At 43.2% G+C, this 19,222-nt stretch overlaps 1 protein-coding gene across 1 annotated transcript in view; it reads left to right on the top strand.

Moving 5' to 3' along the window:
• The first annotated feature begins 245 nt into the window (after window positions 1-245).
• Window positions 246-19,222, top strand: part of UMPS (uridine monophosphate synthetase) — a 45,107-nt gene continuing 26,130 nt past the window's right edge. The window contains exon 1 of the mRNA XM_047790467.1: window positions 246-489. Coding sequence (XP_047646423.1) covers window positions 334-489 — 156 coding nt within the window. The 5' untranslated portion in view covers window positions 246-333. The remainder of the gene's footprint in view (window positions 490-19,222) is intronic.

The raw sequence follows: 19,222 nt of genomic DNA, 5'->3' as shown, positions 1-19,222 counted from the left end.
TTAAGAGGACACTGAGGCATAAAAAGTAGGCAGGATTTATACAAACTCTCTTGAGAGTCTTGATTTTAAGATCCTGGAGCCACTCAACTCTTCGAGGCTTGAAAGCCTAGCCATCTCACCCACAGGAAGCGTCAAGGTAAATCTCGCTACCGTTACTTGGAACCTGCCCTTAAACCCTCGACTCCGACTTCCTGGGAACCCTGAACAGCCCGCTGAGAGCCCGCCCAGCCTCCGGAAAGGGCGGCGGAAGAGGCGGGTCTTATCAGGTGATGTCATCAGGCGCCGCAGGCAAGCCGCGGTTTCGAGTTTGGTGTGAGCTGGGAGCGCGGGACCATGGCCGCAGCCGATGTAGCTTTGGAGTCATTGGTGACTGGTCTGTACGACGTGCAGGCTCTCAAATTTGGGAGCTTCGTGCTGAAGAGTGGGCTCTCTTCCCCCGTGTACATCGATCTGCGGGGCATCGTGTCTCGACCGCGTCTTCTGAGTCAGGTGCCAGCCCGGGAAAATGGAAGAGGAGGGCTGGGTGGCAGGGATGGGGACCAGGAGGAGGTGGGGGTGACAGGAGTTGGGCTGTGAGTGAGAGCTAAAGAGCCAGGCAGGCGGGTAGACCCTGTTATCGGCCAAGATGAGTCTATTTTCAAAGCCTAGAGACCACGAACTGTTGACCTAGAGGGCAGACTCTGCTCTTTGAGTCTTCCGCTTTGACACGTGTTTTTCAAGAGAGTCCGGAAACCCAGTTTGGGGCCTTGTCTCCGACAGAAGTAGTTGCAGGAGCTCCGCGTATTTAACCTCGGGAAAATGAGACGCAGGGAGAAGAAAGGAAAAGGTGGTTGGGGTGCTCCAATACTTGGAAGGGCTCTTGCTTGGAAAAGGGATTCGCTTTTACACTGTGTGGCCAGGAGCAAGAATTAAAACCAGAGGGTGGACATTTCATGGAGACAGTGTTTTGGTATATAAAAGGAAAAATTTTGTGCAATTAGGATTTTAGCACAGTGTTTCTCAAACTCTGAGTGCATATGAATCACCTGGAACTTTGTTAAAATGCATGATCTATTTGAGTAGACCTGAGGCAGGACCTGAGTTTATGCATTTTTAACATGCTACCAGCCGGGAGCTGCAGACCACTCTGTAAATAGAAGAGTCTAAATATGTAGTCTGATAGAGTTGCTACTAGCCGCATGTGAATATTGAGCATTACGGATGTTTAAATTTAGTCCCATATGCCTAGTGGCTGCCTTATTGGGCAATGCAGATATAGAATGTTTCCATTATTACAGAAGTTCTATCTAGAAAACATGCCTTCTCCACCACTAAGGATTTATGTTCACTGGTCCTGAACGTTGCTGAAACTCAGCCTCTGACCAAGGATACTGAATAGAAACGTGGAGACAGAGTTTGGGGCTAAGGAGAAATGAGTAGCTTTTATTGCTTTGCCAGGCAAAGGTGGCCACAGCAGGCTAGTGCTCTAATGACTGTGCCCTCCTTTGGGAGAGAATAAGAAGTGTTTTTATAGTTTCAGAGTGGAAAAGAGAGCCATAGATAAGGATCAGAAGAGTTGCAACTTTGCATTTTTCAAAGCTGGTATTTGGTGGCCCCCAGACTGGTTCTGGTAGTCCTTAAGGCTATCACACCTTTCTGGAATGAAGACTGCTTCATCAAGTAGTTAACATCTTCCTTTTGTTGCGGATTTTAATTCTGCAGAACAGTTTTGGCTTCCCTGAGTAGCAACTGTTTGAACCTGGCCTTTGGAACTCAGGGAAAGTCATGGAGGCTAAATGAGATCTATTTACTAAAAAACAAGAAATAGGGGATGTAGAAAAGCTTTTGTGTTCAGGAGCCCCATAGGGTCCTGCTTGGTTTCAGCCCCACTTTGTTGTGAGGTTATTATGAAAAGGACTAAGCGCTAGTTGTAGGGGGTTATTCTCACCATCCAGAATCTTGCGATGGTGCATCTCATCAGGGCTGAGAAAGCAAATGACTAAGGATGTCTATTGAAAAATTGGTTTATTTTTGAAGAAGTCATCAGTTAACAGATGATTCAAAATTATAATTTTGTTGTTTTAGGGTCGCAGGTGCAGCATGTGGAAGTTCCCAGACTAGGGGTCGAATCAGAGCTACAGCTGCCGGCCTATACCACAGCCACAGCAACACAAGATCCGAGCCACGTCTGGGACCTACATCGCAGCTCATGGCAACACCGGATCCTTAACCCACTGAGCAAGGCCAGGGATCCAACCCACATCCTCATGGATCCTGGTCGGGTTCGTTACCGCTAAGCCACAGTGGGAACTCAAAATTATTTTTTTGATAACTGGTTCTTTGGGATGTGTGTGTGTGATTTTGGGTAGTTAACTCAGAAGGAGTTCAAAACATTGAGAGACCTGGCTATGAGAGAACTCCTTGATAAGAGGCCAGATAAGAAATTCAGGCAAGGCTTTATTGGGGCCCCTACTGCAGCAGGGTGAATCAGCAACAAACAATGGTTCCTTTGTTGCTCACTCCTTGGGGCTGGAGTGGTGGGGGGTCAGGGGGTTGCTAGCTGTTTCCTTATATGGAACTGGGGTGGGAGTGGGTGGAGGGCAGGGCCAGAGGGGTAGCTTAGGTGGTCTGCCCACCCTCGGTGGTGGTGTGTGCGGGAGGCATGCATAGTACCCTGCTTTTGCTCTCATCTCTTCAGAAGTCACAGTTGGGGGTTTTAGGATTTTTTTGTTTCTTGTTGCCCATAATTTGCCCTGAGTGTGCATGAATGTAGTTATTTTTAGTCCCTTATAGTTTCTTTGTATTTTGTTGCTCAAGATGTTTGTCCAGGTGTAAGCATTGCAACCACTGCATTAAGGGTCCCAGGTCCCCAGCCTGTCTCATTCTCCACTGAGAGATTCCACTCTTTTATTTATTTACTTTTGTCCTTTTAGGGCCTCACTGGTGGCATATGGAGGTTTCCAGGCTAGGGGTTGCATCAGAGCTGCAGCTGCCAGCCTACACCACAGCCACGCCAGATCTGAGCTGTATCTGTGACTTATGCCACAGCCTGTGACAATGCTGGATCTTTAACCCACTGAGTGAGGCAGGGATTGAACCCGTATCCTCATGGACACTATGTCCAGGTCCTAACCCACTGAGCCACAATGGAAACTCCTGCACTCTTATTCTTAAGGGGAAAGGGGCCGAAATTCTCTTCTTGAGACATCATGAGCTTTACATCACACTGCTAGAGCCTAGAAGATGTACACTTAACCAAAAGTTTAAATACAGAAGGACCAAAAAGGAGAGTAAAAAATAGCCTTGAAAGGGCCTAGAAAGCAAAGGCGTCAGGTTAACTGTAGGGGGGCTTCCTTAACTGTGGACCAGACAGGAGAGACGACATTGTCCCTGTCAAAATCGTGAAGCCATTCTGCTTGGGTGTATATTTTTGGTAATCTCAGGGTTAAAGTTTAACATGTTTCTTTGTTTTTAGAGTGGAAGGCCTGGACCTCTTGGTCCCAGGTCTCCTCCTTGGACCAAAAAGCCTTAGCCACAGATCTGCAACAGTAGGGAAGATAATAGAGCACTATATGAGGAGTTCGTGCCTTGGCTCAGGGGAAATAAATATGACTAGCCTCCATGTGGATGCAGGTTTGACCCCTGGCCTTACTCAGAGGGTTAAGAATCTGGCGTTGTCACGAGCTGTTGTGTGGGTTACGGACGTGGCTGGGATCTGGTGTTGCTGTGGCTGTGGTGTAGGCTTGCGGCCGATTAGACTCCTAGCCTGGAACCTCCATATGTTGTGGGTGAGGCAAGAAAAAGATCAAAAAAAAAAAAAAAGCTCTAGGTGAAACGTAGCATAAATCAGTATGACAGAGACGAGAAGGGTTATGATAAAATGAAAACCTCCTGCCAGAAAGTTTTTTCTACTCTGTGGGATCCTAGAGAACAAACTAGAGAAGCAGTTTTCAATTTCTCCACTCATTAAATAGCAAGGGTTGGTGGTTAATTGTCTGCTGAAGCCAGGTGGTTTGTCGAATTTTCTCAGTGTTGGTTTCTATTTGGCAAGAGGTTTTGATGTAGGTGCAATAAAACGTATAGGTAGCACAAGTCGGTGTGGCAAACTGAAACATCAGAGTTGGGAGCGGAGAAAGGTTTATTGCATGGCTAAGTGAGGAGACAGGTGGCTGGTGCCCCCAAAATATCCTGAACTCCCCCAGTCAAAATTGCAAAGCATTTTTACAGGCAAGGTGAGGGAGGGGTTGGTTATTGCAGACTTCTTGGTGCAGATATCCTTTGTTCTTGTAGCTGTCCACAGAGGTCAGGTCACCATGTTCCTGTAAACCTCCAGCAAGATACATATTATACTTCAGAGAGAAGCTAAAGCAGGGGATGTGGGGGAAGGGCCTGCCTAGGGAAGGCCCCATAGGGTCCTGCTTGGTTAAGTGTTGGCTGTTGCACCCTGTTCTGCCAATAGGTAATCCAGGACCAATTGGTTGTCAAGTATCACCTTGGCCGGGGAATCTAGATATGTTTTGGATTTTTGAGTTGCTTCTATGAGATGTAAAACCTCAGCTCCATCTTTTACAGGGGAATTTGGGGCATTTAAAAGTTCTCTTTCTAGAGTTACACTTGTGGCTCTGCAGGTTAAGGACCTGATGTTGCCTCTGGGGATGTGGGTATGATCCCTTGCCTTACTCAGTGGGTTAACTCTTGGTGTTGCCACAAGCTGCAGTGTTGGTCACAGATGCAGGTTGGATCCTGTTGGCTGTGGCGTAATCTGCAGCGGCAGCTCTGATTTATTCCCTGGCCCGGGAACTTCCATGTGCCACAGGTATGGCCATAAACAGGAAAAAGGAAAAAAAAAAAGTTCTCTTTCTTTTCGGATAGCTGCATGGGTGTATATAACAGGGAGGGCGTGTTTTGAGTCTTTGTGTGTATTTATAATTTTTCCTTCCCCTAAGGTTAAGACTCAGGTTAGGGCTGTCGTGCTGGGTGGCAAAGGTTTTGCTTCTGTGATACCAGGAGCACTCACAATAGCATACACTGCCCTCCTGACTATCTTTTTTTTTTTTTGTCTTTTTGTCTTTTTTGTTGTTGTTGTTGTTGCTATTTCTTGGGCCGCTCCCGCGGCATATGGAAGTTCCCAGGCCAGGGGTCTAATCGGAGCTGTAGCCACCGGCCTACGCCAGAGCCACAGCAACGCAGGATCCGAGCCGAGTCTGCAACCTACACCACAGCTCACGGCAACGCCGGATCGTTAACCCACTGAGCAAGGGCAGGGACCGAACCCGCAACCTCATGGTTCCTAGTCGGATTCGTTAACCACTGCGCCACGACGGGAACTCCCTGACTCTATCTTTAATGAAACTACTGCCATCATTAAACCATTCCTCTTTAGGATTTTCTGTGGCTTGATCTGTTAGATCAGGCCTGCCAGCATAAACCCAACCAGGGGTTTCAAGGCAACAGTGTGTTAGTTTGGGGCTTTCAGCAGGCTTAAACTGGATTGAGGGTGGGGCAGGTTTTGAGAAGGCGGCCTCCAGTTAGCCTTTATTCTCCAGAATCTTTTGTACTTGAAGAGGGGTCTGGACTTCCAGTGACTGTCCAGAGGTAAGCTTGTTAGGTTCTTCCACTAATAACTCAGTAGCAGCTCCTGCCCGGAGGCCAGAGAATATAGTTGTTTGGGAAAATAGCCTATTGGCTGAGGAACTTCTAGCTTTTGTACAGAGGCCCCCAGGGCTGTCCCTGCTTTTCAGCTACATACAAGATGAGTGGATTTTTTTTTTTTTTTTTTAATTGTGGAGACCCAGAGCAGGTGCTCTGGTGAAGGCCTGTTTGATACTATTAACAGCCTTTTCTTGTTTCCTAGTCCTGTGTAATGGGTCCATATCTGGGCCTTTAGCGGCTTCATATGGGGGCTTAGCCATTAGCCCAAATCCACAAAATTCTGCCATGCTTAAGAAGGTACGAAGATGTTTGGGGCGCTTAGTTCTAATATAGCTTGTTTTCTATCGGGAGATAACTGTCTACTTCCAGGGTTTATAATATATCTCAGATATTTAACTTGTTGCCTTGAAATTTGTCCCTTTTTTTTGGAAAACCCTGTAACCCTGAGCCCCAAGGAAATTAAGGACTCCAGTGATAGTCTAATCTGAGGCCTTCATGGTGGGGCTACAAATTAATATATCATCTACATACTGCAAACTAGCCCCTTCTTTTTCTAGGGCCTGGGTGAACAGTTGGGCTGTCTTGAAAACCCCTGAGGCAATACTCTCCAGGTATATTGTTGCATTTGGCCCAAGTAGGGGTTAGTCTACTCAAAGGTAAACAGATAATATGATGAGAGATGAACTGGGATGCAAAAGAAGACATCCTTGAGGCTAAGCACGGTAAACCATTGGGCATCTTCAGAAACCTGGACTGGCCACAAGAGGATTTATAGGGACCATGACATCATTTACTGATTTGAGGTCTTGTACCATCCTGAATTCCCCATTTGGCTTAATAACTGGCAGAATGAGTATTGCATGGAGACTGACAGGGCCCTAAGAGACCATGTTTTAGGAATTTATTATGGGGGGTTGTAAACCTTTTTTTTGCTTCTATCCTTATGGTTATCTTGTTAAGATAACCAACCTTTGGCTTAAGGCTAATTTTTATAGGTCAGACATTTACAGCCTTACCCGGGGATTCCTTTGTCCCAGACTGCAGGGTTTACTGCTTATAGAATATGGCTGGGAATAGGGCCTTGTTCTTCTAGCTGAGTTGTCTTAGTCATAGAGTCAAGATGGGGGGCCTCTTCAGTCCCGTTAGCTGTAATATGGTTCTGAGGGATTCCAGAAGGTTTCTCCCTAGTAGTGGGAGTAGTAGGACACTCAGGCACAAGTAAAAAGTCACGTGAGATCAAATGTGTTCAAACTGGTGAGGGGCCCAATGAAGTAATGGGTATGAAGTTTTCCCTCGATACTAGTCACTGTACAGCTTTAGAAGGAAAGAGGCCCAGTGTGAGAAATGAGTACAGAGTAAGTAGCTCCCAAATCAATTTAAAAAATTAGTTTTCTTACCTGCCATGGCAGGAACCACCAGGGGCTCTTTGATAGAGATAGTCATCTTGTGGTGGGGAGCTGCTACCCTGTGCCACCTCAGTCGTCTAGCTTGGCCATCTCAGAAGCAGGAATCCTCCTTCCCTTTGGAACTGGGGACAATCCCATTTCCAATGACCCATTTGTTTGCAAACCGGACATGGATCTGAGGGCTCTCTCTGGCACTTTCGAGCCCAGTGGCCAGTTGACTTAACATTTGAAGCATTCCCCCTTGCTGGTTTTACCTCCAGGTAGATGGTTAAGCTTCCTTGGCTCCTTTGGATCCTCAGGTTGCAAGGCATGGCTGACAGTAATGGCCATCCGTTTAGTGTGAGCCCTGGCCTGCCTGTTTTTACATGGGGTTCTCGCTTCCTCCTCCTTGATCTCAATTAGTAAATACCCCAAAGGCTGCCTCTAGTTGTTGGGACACAGAATTTTGGGGCCTAATTGTAATTTTTGGAGTTTCTACCTAATATCAGGGATGGACTGGCTGATAAAATGTCCCAGTAGGGATTGACCCTTAGGAGTGAGGGATCAATGTTGGTAAAGTGAGCTGGCTTTTCTTTCCCTTGTGGGTTACTCCTTTAACCTTTTCATAGTTAACTGGCACGTAGATACACTTTCTTATCCCTTCTGATACACATTGGATCATGTGGTTCCTGACTTCTGTTCTCTCCCAGGAATTGTAATCCCAACAGGGCTCCTGATTTGGGGCTGCAGCTCCACCCATAACAGAATGTTGGGGTTGGCCCCTGACAAACTGGTCACCATGCTCCTGGGCTGTTGCCTAAATTCTCTGTTTTTCCTCAGGAGTACAGCAAGTAGATAGGACTCTTTGGACATCCTTCCAAGTTAAACATCAAAGGCCAGAGCTTAGGGCCTGAAACCCTTGGGCAAACTTACAAGGGTCTTCAGGAAATTGGCGCAGTCTCTGTTTGCATTGGGCTAAATCAGTTAAAGAGAAGGGCACAAGTACTCTTAACTTTCCCTTTGCCATTTGCCACTTCCCTAAAAGGAAGGGCACGTTTTCCCTGATCCTGGGTGATAAGGGGTTCCACTGCAGACTAGTCTCTCCCTCCTGGGGCAGTGGAGGATATAAAGGGACATGGGGAGGCGGAGTTTGGGACTGTTCAGAGGAATCCCAAAAGGTGGGTTGCTCCACAGAAGCAGGGGAGTCCTGTTCCCCCCCCTTTCCCCCGAAAGTTGGGGAGTTTAGAAGGGGATCATCTAAAATGTCGGGAATGTTTTCTGATTCCTCAGGCTTTTGATTACAGAAGCTGCATAGAGTGGGGTTCAGGTAAAAGACCATGAAGACTTGAATATGGAAAACCTCAATCCATTTTCCCACCTTTGGACAATAAACATCCAGTTGCAAGATGGTACTATTAATTTAGAGACCCATTTTCTGGCCATTTTTATCCATTTCCCAACTTATATAAAGGCCAGACAGTGTTCGAGTGGAATTTAAGTTTTTCCTTTTTTAGCCCTTCTATTTTGAAAAATTTGTAATTTTTAGGGATACACTTTAGAGGTGTTTTTTTCTTTTCTGGCTTTAAAGGGAATCCTCCCATGTTGATTAACCTGCAGTGAGCATTCCTAGAAATGAAGTCTGGCACCCCGGAGACATTTACCAGGAGGCTTTTGTCAGAAGGAGGTCAGCGTGTCCTCTGAATTCCCTTCTTTCCTAATGAGATTTTGAGCATCCTCTACTCTCCCGTAGCCTAACCAAAAGTCTCTGGTCAACCCAGTTCCTTACATAAGGGGTCTCCCCGGGGGACGTTTGAACCAGTGCAGTGCCAGGACTCTCCTTGAGAGCAGTCTGTTGTCTGTAAAGCTTATGTTCCTATGCTGGGGTGTATTCCTTGAGATTAAGCATCTGTAAAGCCTAGGATATGGGCTGCTTGGAAGTGGCCAGTCCCATAAGTAATCTGTAACAAGGTATGGGCTGTCAAGACCTGGAGGGAAGGGGGTCCTAGTTGTAAAGAAGAACCCTAGAGAAATTGGAGTTGGGCACTATGGAAGATGCCACAAGGGTCAGGGCCTAGAGATGGGAGTATTCCCACAGGGAATATTTAGACATAGAGCAAGGTGAGAGATTAAATAGCAGAAGACTTCAAAGTCCATTGTCATGTTTGGTGACTAAATATCATTGCAGGAAATCTAAATTAATTGAGTCAAAATTTGATAACCACTGAAACATCATCTTTTTCTCTCTAAAATTACCCTCATTTTTACCAGGTATTGGCACTTCCTAACACTGTAGGATAAACTCATTTTTACTTTCCACTTTTATGAAGAAGGATTGTTTTCAGGCAGCCATAGCTGTGACTTTCAGTCAGGGGCACTGCTCTTGGTGACCTCCCTTCCCTCACTGTGCCACTGACCATTTTGGAGAGTTACCTTATGGAAGAGTACAAGTATCACTAGAGGAAAAGAAAATGCCAAAGGGATGATAGATCTAAATGAGGCTAGAAATGAGAAGAAAAGGCACCGGAGTGTTTTCTAGGAGTGTCTTTAGTTGATTTACATTAAGTCTGATTTTAATAACTTGGCTCAATTACTTTTGTAAGTGTAATTGATCATATAAGTTCTTTTAAATTGGCTGTGTTGGAACTTTTCATAAGGAATCTCAGACTCAACTTTTTTTTTATTCTTTCTTTCTTTTTAGGCCCATACCCGCAGCATATGGAAGTTTCTAGGCTAGGGGTCTAATAAGAGCTACAGCTGCTGACCTACGCCACAGCCACAGCAGCACAGGATCTGAGCTGCATCTGCAACCTGTACCACAGTTCACTGCAATGCCGCCGGATCCTTAACCCACTCAGAGGGGCTAAGGATCGAATCCTCAACCTTGTGGATTCTAGTTGGGTTTGTTACCACGGAGCCACAGTGGGAACTCCATCAGACTAAACTTTTTAAAAGACTGCTCGGAGCCAGGAAAGCAGTGCTGAGAGCTTATCATAGATTTTGTCTTAGAGATTTAGATGGATTTCTCCCTTTTTGAGGTCTCCCAAATTGGGAACATCTGCATTTCCAATTTTTGGAGGAATCAGATGAAGGGAAAAGATAAAGATTTTAATTTTACTTAGGGGTATAATTTACCAAAGGGCTGTAAGTTATAAATAGCTTGAGGGGAGGGGTTTTCTTTATATCTGGAAAACACAGAATAAAAGCTAAAATTAAATGAACTTTTACATTAGTATCCTATAGATGGGTAGAAAACCTATCAAAGTGTAGCACTAAACATTTTAAGTTTTTCTCTCATAAGAAGATAAAAGTAGGTGAATTTAGAGCTATTTAGCAGTTAATGCTCCAATATTGTATCTTATTTGAAATGGCCCGGATATTCAATGAATTCCTATCATTTAACCTAATTTAGTTTCAAGTTACCAAAATTAGGAGGGACTGCTTTAGATGGACATTTCTAAAACATAGTTATTCTTATGGAGTTTACCTAAAAGCTCCTATTTCAGTTATATTTACTTATTTATCATGTCAGCTTATTTTCCTTGTTGACAGATTTGATAACAGAAACAGTATGCACTTAATGACTTCTAGTATCCCAAGGTACAATAAAAGTATTGTGCTTAATATTGATGACGCCAGAGACAGGTCTGTATTAGTTAAATGCACAAGCTTAAGCTACCCTTAATAACAGATATTAATTCAGTATTGAATACTTCCCCTGTTACATGAACCTGAAAAGCGTTCTGGTTGAGTTTCTCTGACATTTCTGAGAATGTATGTAACTGATCAGTTTCCTTTAAACCAATTAAATACAGCTCACTTACATGTTATTTTTACCTAAAGACAGATTGAACCAGAGATCTCATAGTTAACCACTTGAATTTAAAAAGTCCTCCCCCATACCCCACCCCAGTCTATGGGACTACAGATGAATCATAGTCCCTGAGAGCCCAGGCAGAATAGTTACATTGCAAAGGCAGAGGAGGGAAAATGTAAGCTCCTCTCTCATTTTTTTTTCTTTTTTTGCTCTTTAAAATCCCACCAAGGAACCCAAGGCTGGAGTCTCAGGCAGCGTGGGCAGTTTGTATTTCAAGGTTTAAGTGCTCCAATTTCGGCAAAGACTTGTAGGAGCAATTGGACAGACAAAAAAAAAAGTACAATACAACACAGATGCCAATGACAGAAGCTCAAAGACACAAACAGTTAAGTTTGCAGGTAAAGGGGGTGAGTGCAGCTATGAGGATCAAGGGAGAGGTAAAGGGAGGAGGGGTAGAAAAGACTGAAAATGAAGGGACAGCTGAAAATAAAGATGAGACTATCGGGACCAGCCACTACGTTATAAGAGGTTTGAACCTCTTTCACCCTCATAAATCTTCTGTCAGGGAGAGCCTGCTGAATCAGGATCTGCATGGTGTGAGGCAGGCCTCTCCCACTTCTGCTTATCACCCATCAACGTGAGCCCTTGTGGGTCTCACAGGCTGAGAGGAGTGATGCTGTAGTTGTTCAGCATCCACTCTAGAGGTAGTAGAGGACAGAGAGAAGTAGAGAGATACCAGGAGAGGGAAGGAGACAAGGGGGAGGGGAAAGCATTGCCTGAATGAAGGTATTGAGAGCCCCAGAGCCAGGAAGGCACACTTACTAAACATTCATTCAGTGGTCCTGGAGATGCCCAGATCCTGTCCCAGCAAGGGGACAATTGCACATCCGGTGCCACTAAATCTGTTATTGGCGTGGGTTCTTGGCCTTCCTTAATAAAAATTGATAAGAGGTCAGACAAATTTAGGCAAGCCTTATTGGGTGCCCTCCTGCAGCAAGGGAACGTGAAAACGGGTTCTGTTGCCAGGGTGTGGGGAAGTGCAACTGGTTCCTTATATGGGGCCAGGGTAGGGGCAGATTCAGGGGTGGGGCCAGAGGGGTGGCTTAGGTGGTCTGTCTACCCCTTTGGTGGTGTTGAGTGCAGGGTCATGTGTAGTACCCAACTTTTGCTCTCTGCTCTTCAGAACTGGCAACTGGGGTTTTAGCTTTCTATCTTCTTGTGCATAATTTGTCCCAACTACATGGTTGTTTTTAGTCCCTTATATTTTCTTTGTATCTTGTTGCTTGAGAAAGATGTTTGTCCAGGTACAAGCATTGCAGCCTCTGCAGCAAGGGTCCCAGGTCCCAGGCTCTCTCAATCTCACTAAGAAATGCATTTCCAAAATTATCTGTTTTAGTGCTTCTATCAAAATTTGCAGATGTTTTGGAGTCCCCATTGTGGTTTAGTGGGTTAAAGACATGATGTCTCTGTGAGGATGCAGGTTTAATCTCTGGCCTCACTCAGTGTGTTAAGGATCTGGCTTTGCTGTGATGTAGGCTATAGCTATAGCTCCTATTGGATCCCTGGCCCAGGAACTTCCATATGCCACAGGAGTGGTTGTTTAAAAAAAAAAAAAAAAATTTGTTTTTTTTTTTTTGCAGTTAATTTTATGCTTATAACAACTGTAATGATAACAGTTTTTAACACGTAGAGATTTATGATCACAGGAAATTTTTTGAATTCAGTGAATTTTATTATGTTTATAGTTGTACAGCCATCATCACAATGTAATTTTACATTTCCAGCACAAACCTGCAGTCTATCTCTACTCCCCCCAACCTGTCTCCTTTGTAACCATAAGTTTTTCAAAGTCTGTGGGTCCGTTTCTGTTCTGCAGATAAGTTCATTGTACCTCTTTGTTAGATTCCACATAAAAGTGGTAGCATATGATGTTTGTGTCTCACTGTCTAATTTCACTTAGCATGGTAATTTCTAGGTCCATCCATGTTGCTGCAAATGCCATTATTTCATTCCTTTTTATGGCTGAGTAATATTCCATTGTGTATATGTACCACATCTTCTTTATCCACTCCTCTGTCAATGAACATTAAGTTGCTTCCATGTCTTGGTTATTGTATATAGTGCTGCATTGAACATTGGGGTACATGTGTCTTTTTGAGTCATGGTTTTCTCTGGATAGATGCCTAGGAATGGGATTGCTGGATCATATCTATTTTTAGTTTTTTTTGAGGAATCTCCATACTGTTTTCTATAGCAGTTGCACCAATTTACTTTCCCACCAACGGTGTAATAGGGTTGTCTTTTCTCTGCACCCTCTCTAGCATTTATTGTTTGTAAACTTTTTGATGGTAGCCATTGTGGTTGGTATAAGGTGATACCTCATAGTAGTTTTGATTTTTATTTCTCTAGTAATTAGTGATGTTGAACATCTTTTCATGTGTTTTTTGGCCATCCGTTTGTCTTTGGAGAATTGTCTCTTTTGATCTTCTGCCCATTTTTGGATGGGGTTGTTTGGGGGTTTTTTGATACTGAGCTGTAGGAGATGTTTATATATTTTGGAGATTAAGCTCTTTTCAGTTGCTTCATTTGCAAATATTTTCTCTCATTCTGTGGGGTTTTTTTTGTTTGTTTGTTTAGGGTTTCCTTTGCTGTGCAAAACCTTTTAAGTTTAATTAGGTCCCATTTGTTTATTTTTTTCTATTGGCATTACTCTAGGAGGTGCATCTAAGAAGATATTGCTGGGATTTATGTCAGGGAGTGTTTGGCCTATGTTTTCCTCTAAGAGTTTTATAGTATCTAGTCTTATATTTAGGTCTTAATCCATTTTGAGTTTATTTTTGTGTAAGGTATTAGGGAGTGTTGTGGTTTATTTTACATGTAGCTGTCCAGCTTTCCCAGCACATTTATTGAGGGGACTGTCCTTGCTCCATTGTATATTCTTGCCTCCCTTATCATAGATTGGTTGAGTGTAGGTGTGTGGATTTAATTCTGGGTTTTCTATCCTGTTCCACTGAGCTATATTTCTGTTTTTGTGCCAGTGCCATACTGTTTTGATGACTGTTGCTTTGTAGTGTAGTCTTAAGTTGGGGAGTCTAATTCATATTCTCCACCTCCATTTTCCTTTCTCAGGATTTCTTTGGCTATTCTGAGTCTTTTGTGCTTCTAAACTTTAAAATGTTTTCTTCTAGTTCTGTGCAAAATGCCATTGGTAATTTGATAGGGATTGCATTGAATCTGTAGATTGGCCTTGGGCAGTATAGTCATGTTGACAATATTGATTCTTCTTAGATTCTTCTAATCTAAGAACATGGTATATCTTTCCATCTGTCTGTGTCATCTTTGATTTCTTTTATCAGCATCTTAAAGTTTTCAGAGTATAGGTCTTTGGTCTCTTTAGGTAGGTTCATTCCTATGTATTTTATTCTTTTTGATGTAATGGTACATGGGATTGTTTCCCTAATTTCTCTTTCTGATATTTCGTTGTTAGTATATAAAAATGCAGTCAATTTCTGTGTATTAACTTTGTATCCTGCAGCCTTACCAAATTCATTGATAAGCTCTAACCATTTTCTGTTTTCTGATAGTGTCTTTAGGATTTTCTATTTATAGTATCACATCATCTACAAATAGTGATAGTTTTACTTCTTCCTTTCCAATTTGGATTCCTTTTATTTCTTTTTGCTGTGGCTAGGGCTTCCAAAACTCTGTTGAATAATAGTGGTGAAACAGACATCCCTTGTCTTGTTCCTGATCTTAGCAGGAATTCTTTCAACTTTTCACCATTGAGAATGATGTTAGCTGTGGGTTTGTTATATATGGCCTTTATTATGTTGAGGTAGGTTCCCTCTGTGCCCACTTTCTGGAGAGTTTATCAGAAATGCTGGTTGGATTTTGTCAGAAGCTTTTTTTGCATTTATTTAGAGGATCATGGTTTTTATTCTTCAGTTTGTCAATGTGGTCTATCACATTGATTGATTTGCAGGTATTGAAAAACCCTTGTATTCCTGGGATAAATCCCACTTGATCATGGTATACAATCCTTTTAATGTATTGCTCAATTCGGTTTGCTAGTATTTTGTTGAAGATTTTTGCATCTATGTTCATCAGTGATAGTGGCCTGTAATTTTTTTTTTTTTTTTTGTGGTATCATTGTTTGGTTTTGGTAGCAAGGTGAGGGTGGCCTCACAAGAATGAGTTTGATAGTATTCCTTCCTCTGTGGTTTTTTTTTTTTTTAATTTTTATTATGATTGATTTACAATTTCTGCTGTACAGGAAATTGACAGTCATACATATGTTTTTCTCACATTATCTTCCACCATGTTCCATCACAAGTAATTAGATATATAGTTTCCTCTGCTATATAGCAGGATCCCATTGCCCATCCACTCCAAGTGAAACAGCTTCATCTACTAAACCCAGGCTTCTAATCCATCCCATTCCCTCCTCACTCTGCAATTTTTTGGAATCATTTCAGAAGGTTAGGTGTTAATTCTTTACCAATTTTTTGTCTTTTTTTAGCTATTTCTTGGGCCAGTCCCGCGGCATATGGAGGTTCCCAGGCCAGGGGTCTAATCGGAGCTGTAGCCACCGGCCTACGCCAGAGCCACAGCAACGCAGGATCCGAGCTGCGTCTGCAACCTACACCACAGCTCACGGCAATGCCGGATCGTTAACCCACTGAGCAAGGGCAGGGACCGAACCCGCAACCTCATGGTTCCTAGTCGGATTCGTTAACCACTGCGCCACGACGGGAACTCCCCCAAATTTTTGATAGAATTCACCTGTGAAGCCATCTGGTCCTGGACTTTTGTCTGTTTTTTAATCACGGTTTCAATTTCATTACTTATAATTGGTCCATTCATCTTTCCTATGTCATCTTGGTTTAGTCTTGGAAGATTGTACTTCTCTAAGAATTGGTCCATTTCTTCTAGGTTGTCCGTTTTATTGGCATATAGTTACTTGTAGCAGTCTCTTATGATCCTTTGTATTTCTGTGATGTCTGTTGTAACTTCTCGTTTTTCATTTCTAATTTTATTGCTTTGAGTCCTCTCTTTTTCTTGATGACTCTGGCTAAGGGTTTATCAATTTTGTTGATCTTTTCAAAGAACATGCATTTAGTTTCATTGATCTTTTCTATGGTTTTCTTCATTTCTATTTCATTGATTTCTGCTCTGATCTTTCTGATTTCTTTCCTTCTGCTAACTTTGGGTTTTGTCTATTCTTTCTGTAGTTGCTTTGGGTGTAAAGTCAGGTTGTTTATTTTAGCTTTTTCTTGTTTTCTGAGGTAGGCTTGTATTGCTATAAATTTCCATCTTAGTACTGCTTTTGCTGCACCCTACAGGTCTGGGATTGTTGTGTCTTTGTTGACATTTGCTTCTAGGTTTGTTTGACTTTTGCTTTTTTAGGGCAACACCTGTGGCATGCGGAATTTCCCAGGCTAGGGATGGAATCAGAGCTGCAGCTGCCGGCCCACACCACAACCAGAGCAATGCCAGATCTGAGTCGCATTTGCAACCTACACCACAGGTCACATATCCCACAGATCCATAACCCACTGAGCAAGGCTGGGGATCAAACCCACATCCTCGTGGATACTAGTTGGGTTCATTACTACTGAGGCATGACAGGAACTCCTCACTTCTAAGTATTTTTTAATTTCCTCTTTGATTTCTTCAGTGATCCGTTGGTTGTTTAGTCTCCATGTGTTGGTATTTTTTGCAGTTTTTTCTTTGCCACCAGTTTATTTCCAAGATCTTGAATCATCTTTACTATCATTAGTATAGTCTTTTTCATGGAGGTTGGTAATCTCCAGATTATTTGTTTTTCTGGGGTTTTTTCTTGTTCCTTTAGCTGAGTCATAATTCTCTGCCCTTTCATTTTACATAGGTTTTTAGTGTTGTCTCCTTTTTGCAGACAATAGGGTTGTATCCTCTCGCTTCTGATGTCTGCCCCCTTTGTGGGTGGCTAAAGTTGGTATGGGGGCTTGTTATAGGCTTCCTTGTGGGAGGACTGGTGCCTGCCTACTGGTAGGTGGAGTTGATTCTCCTCCCTCTGATGGGTGGGGCTTTGTCTCTAGGTATGATTAGAGGTGGCTGTGTGCCTGAGGGGAGGAGCTGTCTTTAGGCAGCCTGTTTGCTCATGGGTGGGGCTGTGTTCCCACTAGTTTGTTGTTTGGCCTGGGGCTTCTCAACCCTGGTGGGTAGAACCAGATTTTCCCAAAATGGCCATATCTAGAGAGGTACACGCTGATGTTTCTCCCCGAGACCTTTGCCTCCAATGTCCCTCCTCCACAATGAGCCACAGTCACCTGTTTTCCCAGGAGATCTTCCATGAGCTGCAGGCAGGTCTGACCCAGTCTCCTATGGAGTCTCTGCTTTGCCCTAGGACCCAGTGCACCCAAAAGCCTGTGTGTGCCTTTCAAGAGTGGAGTCTCCATTTCCCCCAGCCCCAAGGAGCACCTGGCCCTCAATGCCAAATGCTCCAGGGGCTCCTCCTCCCAATGCTAGATCCCCAGGTGTGGGAACCTCTCACTCCTGTGGGTGAGCCTCTGTGATATAGTTACTTTCCAGTCTGTGGGCCACCCACCCGGCAGGTATGGGGTTGCTTATATCATGTAATTGCCCCTTCTACCATCTCAGTGTGGCCTCCTTTTTGTCTTCTGGAGTAGGATATCTTTTTTGATAGTTTTCAGTCCATTTTGTTGAACATTGTTCAGTAGTTGATTGTAATTTTGTTGTTTTCGTGAGAGGTGAGCTCCAGTGCTACTCTGCCATCTTAATCCTGTCTCCACAGGAAATAATTGTTTTTCAATTTATAATTTTAAATTTTAGTTTATATACATTTTTGTTGTGGAGAAGTATCATAGAATGATCAGTGAGGAGTTCCCATTATGGCTCAGTGTTAACAAACCCAACTGGTATCCATGAGGATGTGGGTTCAATCCCTGGTCCCATTCAGTGGGTTAAGGATCCCGTGTTGCTGTGGCTGTGGCATAGGGCAGCAGCTGTAGCTCTGATTTGACCCCTAGCCTGGCAGCTTCCATATCTACAGGTGTGGGCCTAAAAAGCAAAAATAAGTGGACGTTTTTCAAGCATAGGTAGATGCATTAGAATAAAAATCTTTGGAGACAATGGGATGAAAATATGAGTTCATAAAAGTAAGTTTTTCCGACTTTCATAGTTCATTTCATGGTTCGTTTTATTTATTTATTTATTTAGACTGGTTCTGTGGCATGTGGAAGTTCCTTGGCCAGGGATCAAATCCACACCACAGCAGTGACCCAAGCCACTATAGTGACAATACCAGATCTTAATCTGCTGTGTCACAGGCGAACACCATGTTTTTTGTTTTTAAATGGCACATATTGAATATCAAATGGTATTTGGATCCCATTGTTGGTTTAGTTGGTTTTTAAAAAAAAAATTTTTTTAGGACGACAGCTATAGCATGTGGAATTCCCAGGATAGGGCTTTGAATCAGAACTGCAGCTGCTGGCCTACACCACAGTCACAGAAATGCCAGATCTGAGCCACATCTGTGACCTGTACCACAGCTTGCGCAACACTGGGTCCTTAACCCACTGACCAAGGCCAGGGATAGAACCTGCATCTTCATGGGTACTAGTTGGTTTCTTAACCTGCTGAGCCACAAGGGGAACTCCATAACAGTTCTAGTATAATATGTTAATTTTTTCAACATTCTAGAAAAATATTCATAAATTTAAAATATTCACAAATTTTAGAAATAGAGGGGCAGATAATTGTGAAGACTCTGATGTAGTTCACTGAGCAACACTTTGCTTTTCCTTCTTTTTAAAATAAGATGGTGAGTGGCCTTCGTGGCTCAGTGGTTAATGAACCTGACTAGGATCCATGAGGATGCGGGTTCGATCCCTGGCCCTGCTCATTGGTTAAAGGATCTGGCATTGCCGTGAGCTGTAGAGTGGGTCACAGATATGGCTCGGATCTGGCATTGGTGTAGGCTGGCAGCTGTAGCTCAGATTGGACCTCTAGTCTGGAACCTCCATGTGCCATGGGTGTGGCCCTAAAAAGCAAAGCAAAAAAAATAATTGTAATAAAGATGGTGTTGGGTGGGAGTATGCATCCTAGCATTAAAATCTGGTGATTTATGTGGAAAAGGATATTATCAACTAGTACTTCACACAATAGGCTCTTTATTTATAAGAACTTAAGAAAAAACATTTCAATATATATTCTTCCATTGACTTTTTAAAAATTGAGATAAAATTGACATTAATTTCAGATGTAAAAGATAATGGCTCAATATTTGTATATATTGCATAGGAGTTTTATGTTTTCAGGTCTTACATTCAAGTGTAATCCATTGAAGTTAATTTTTGTGTATGGTGTAAGATAGTGGTCCAGCTTCATT

This window comes from Phacochoerus africanus, chromosome 1, assembly GCF_016906955.1.
Source record: "Phacochoerus africanus isolate WHEZ1 chromosome 1, ROS_Pafr_v1, whole genome shotgun sequence".
Classification (NCBI taxonomy): domain Eukaryota; kingdom Metazoa; phylum Chordata; class Mammalia; order Artiodactyla; family Suidae; genus Phacochoerus; species Phacochoerus africanus.
This window is presented reverse-complemented; position numbering and strand designations above follow the sequence as displayed.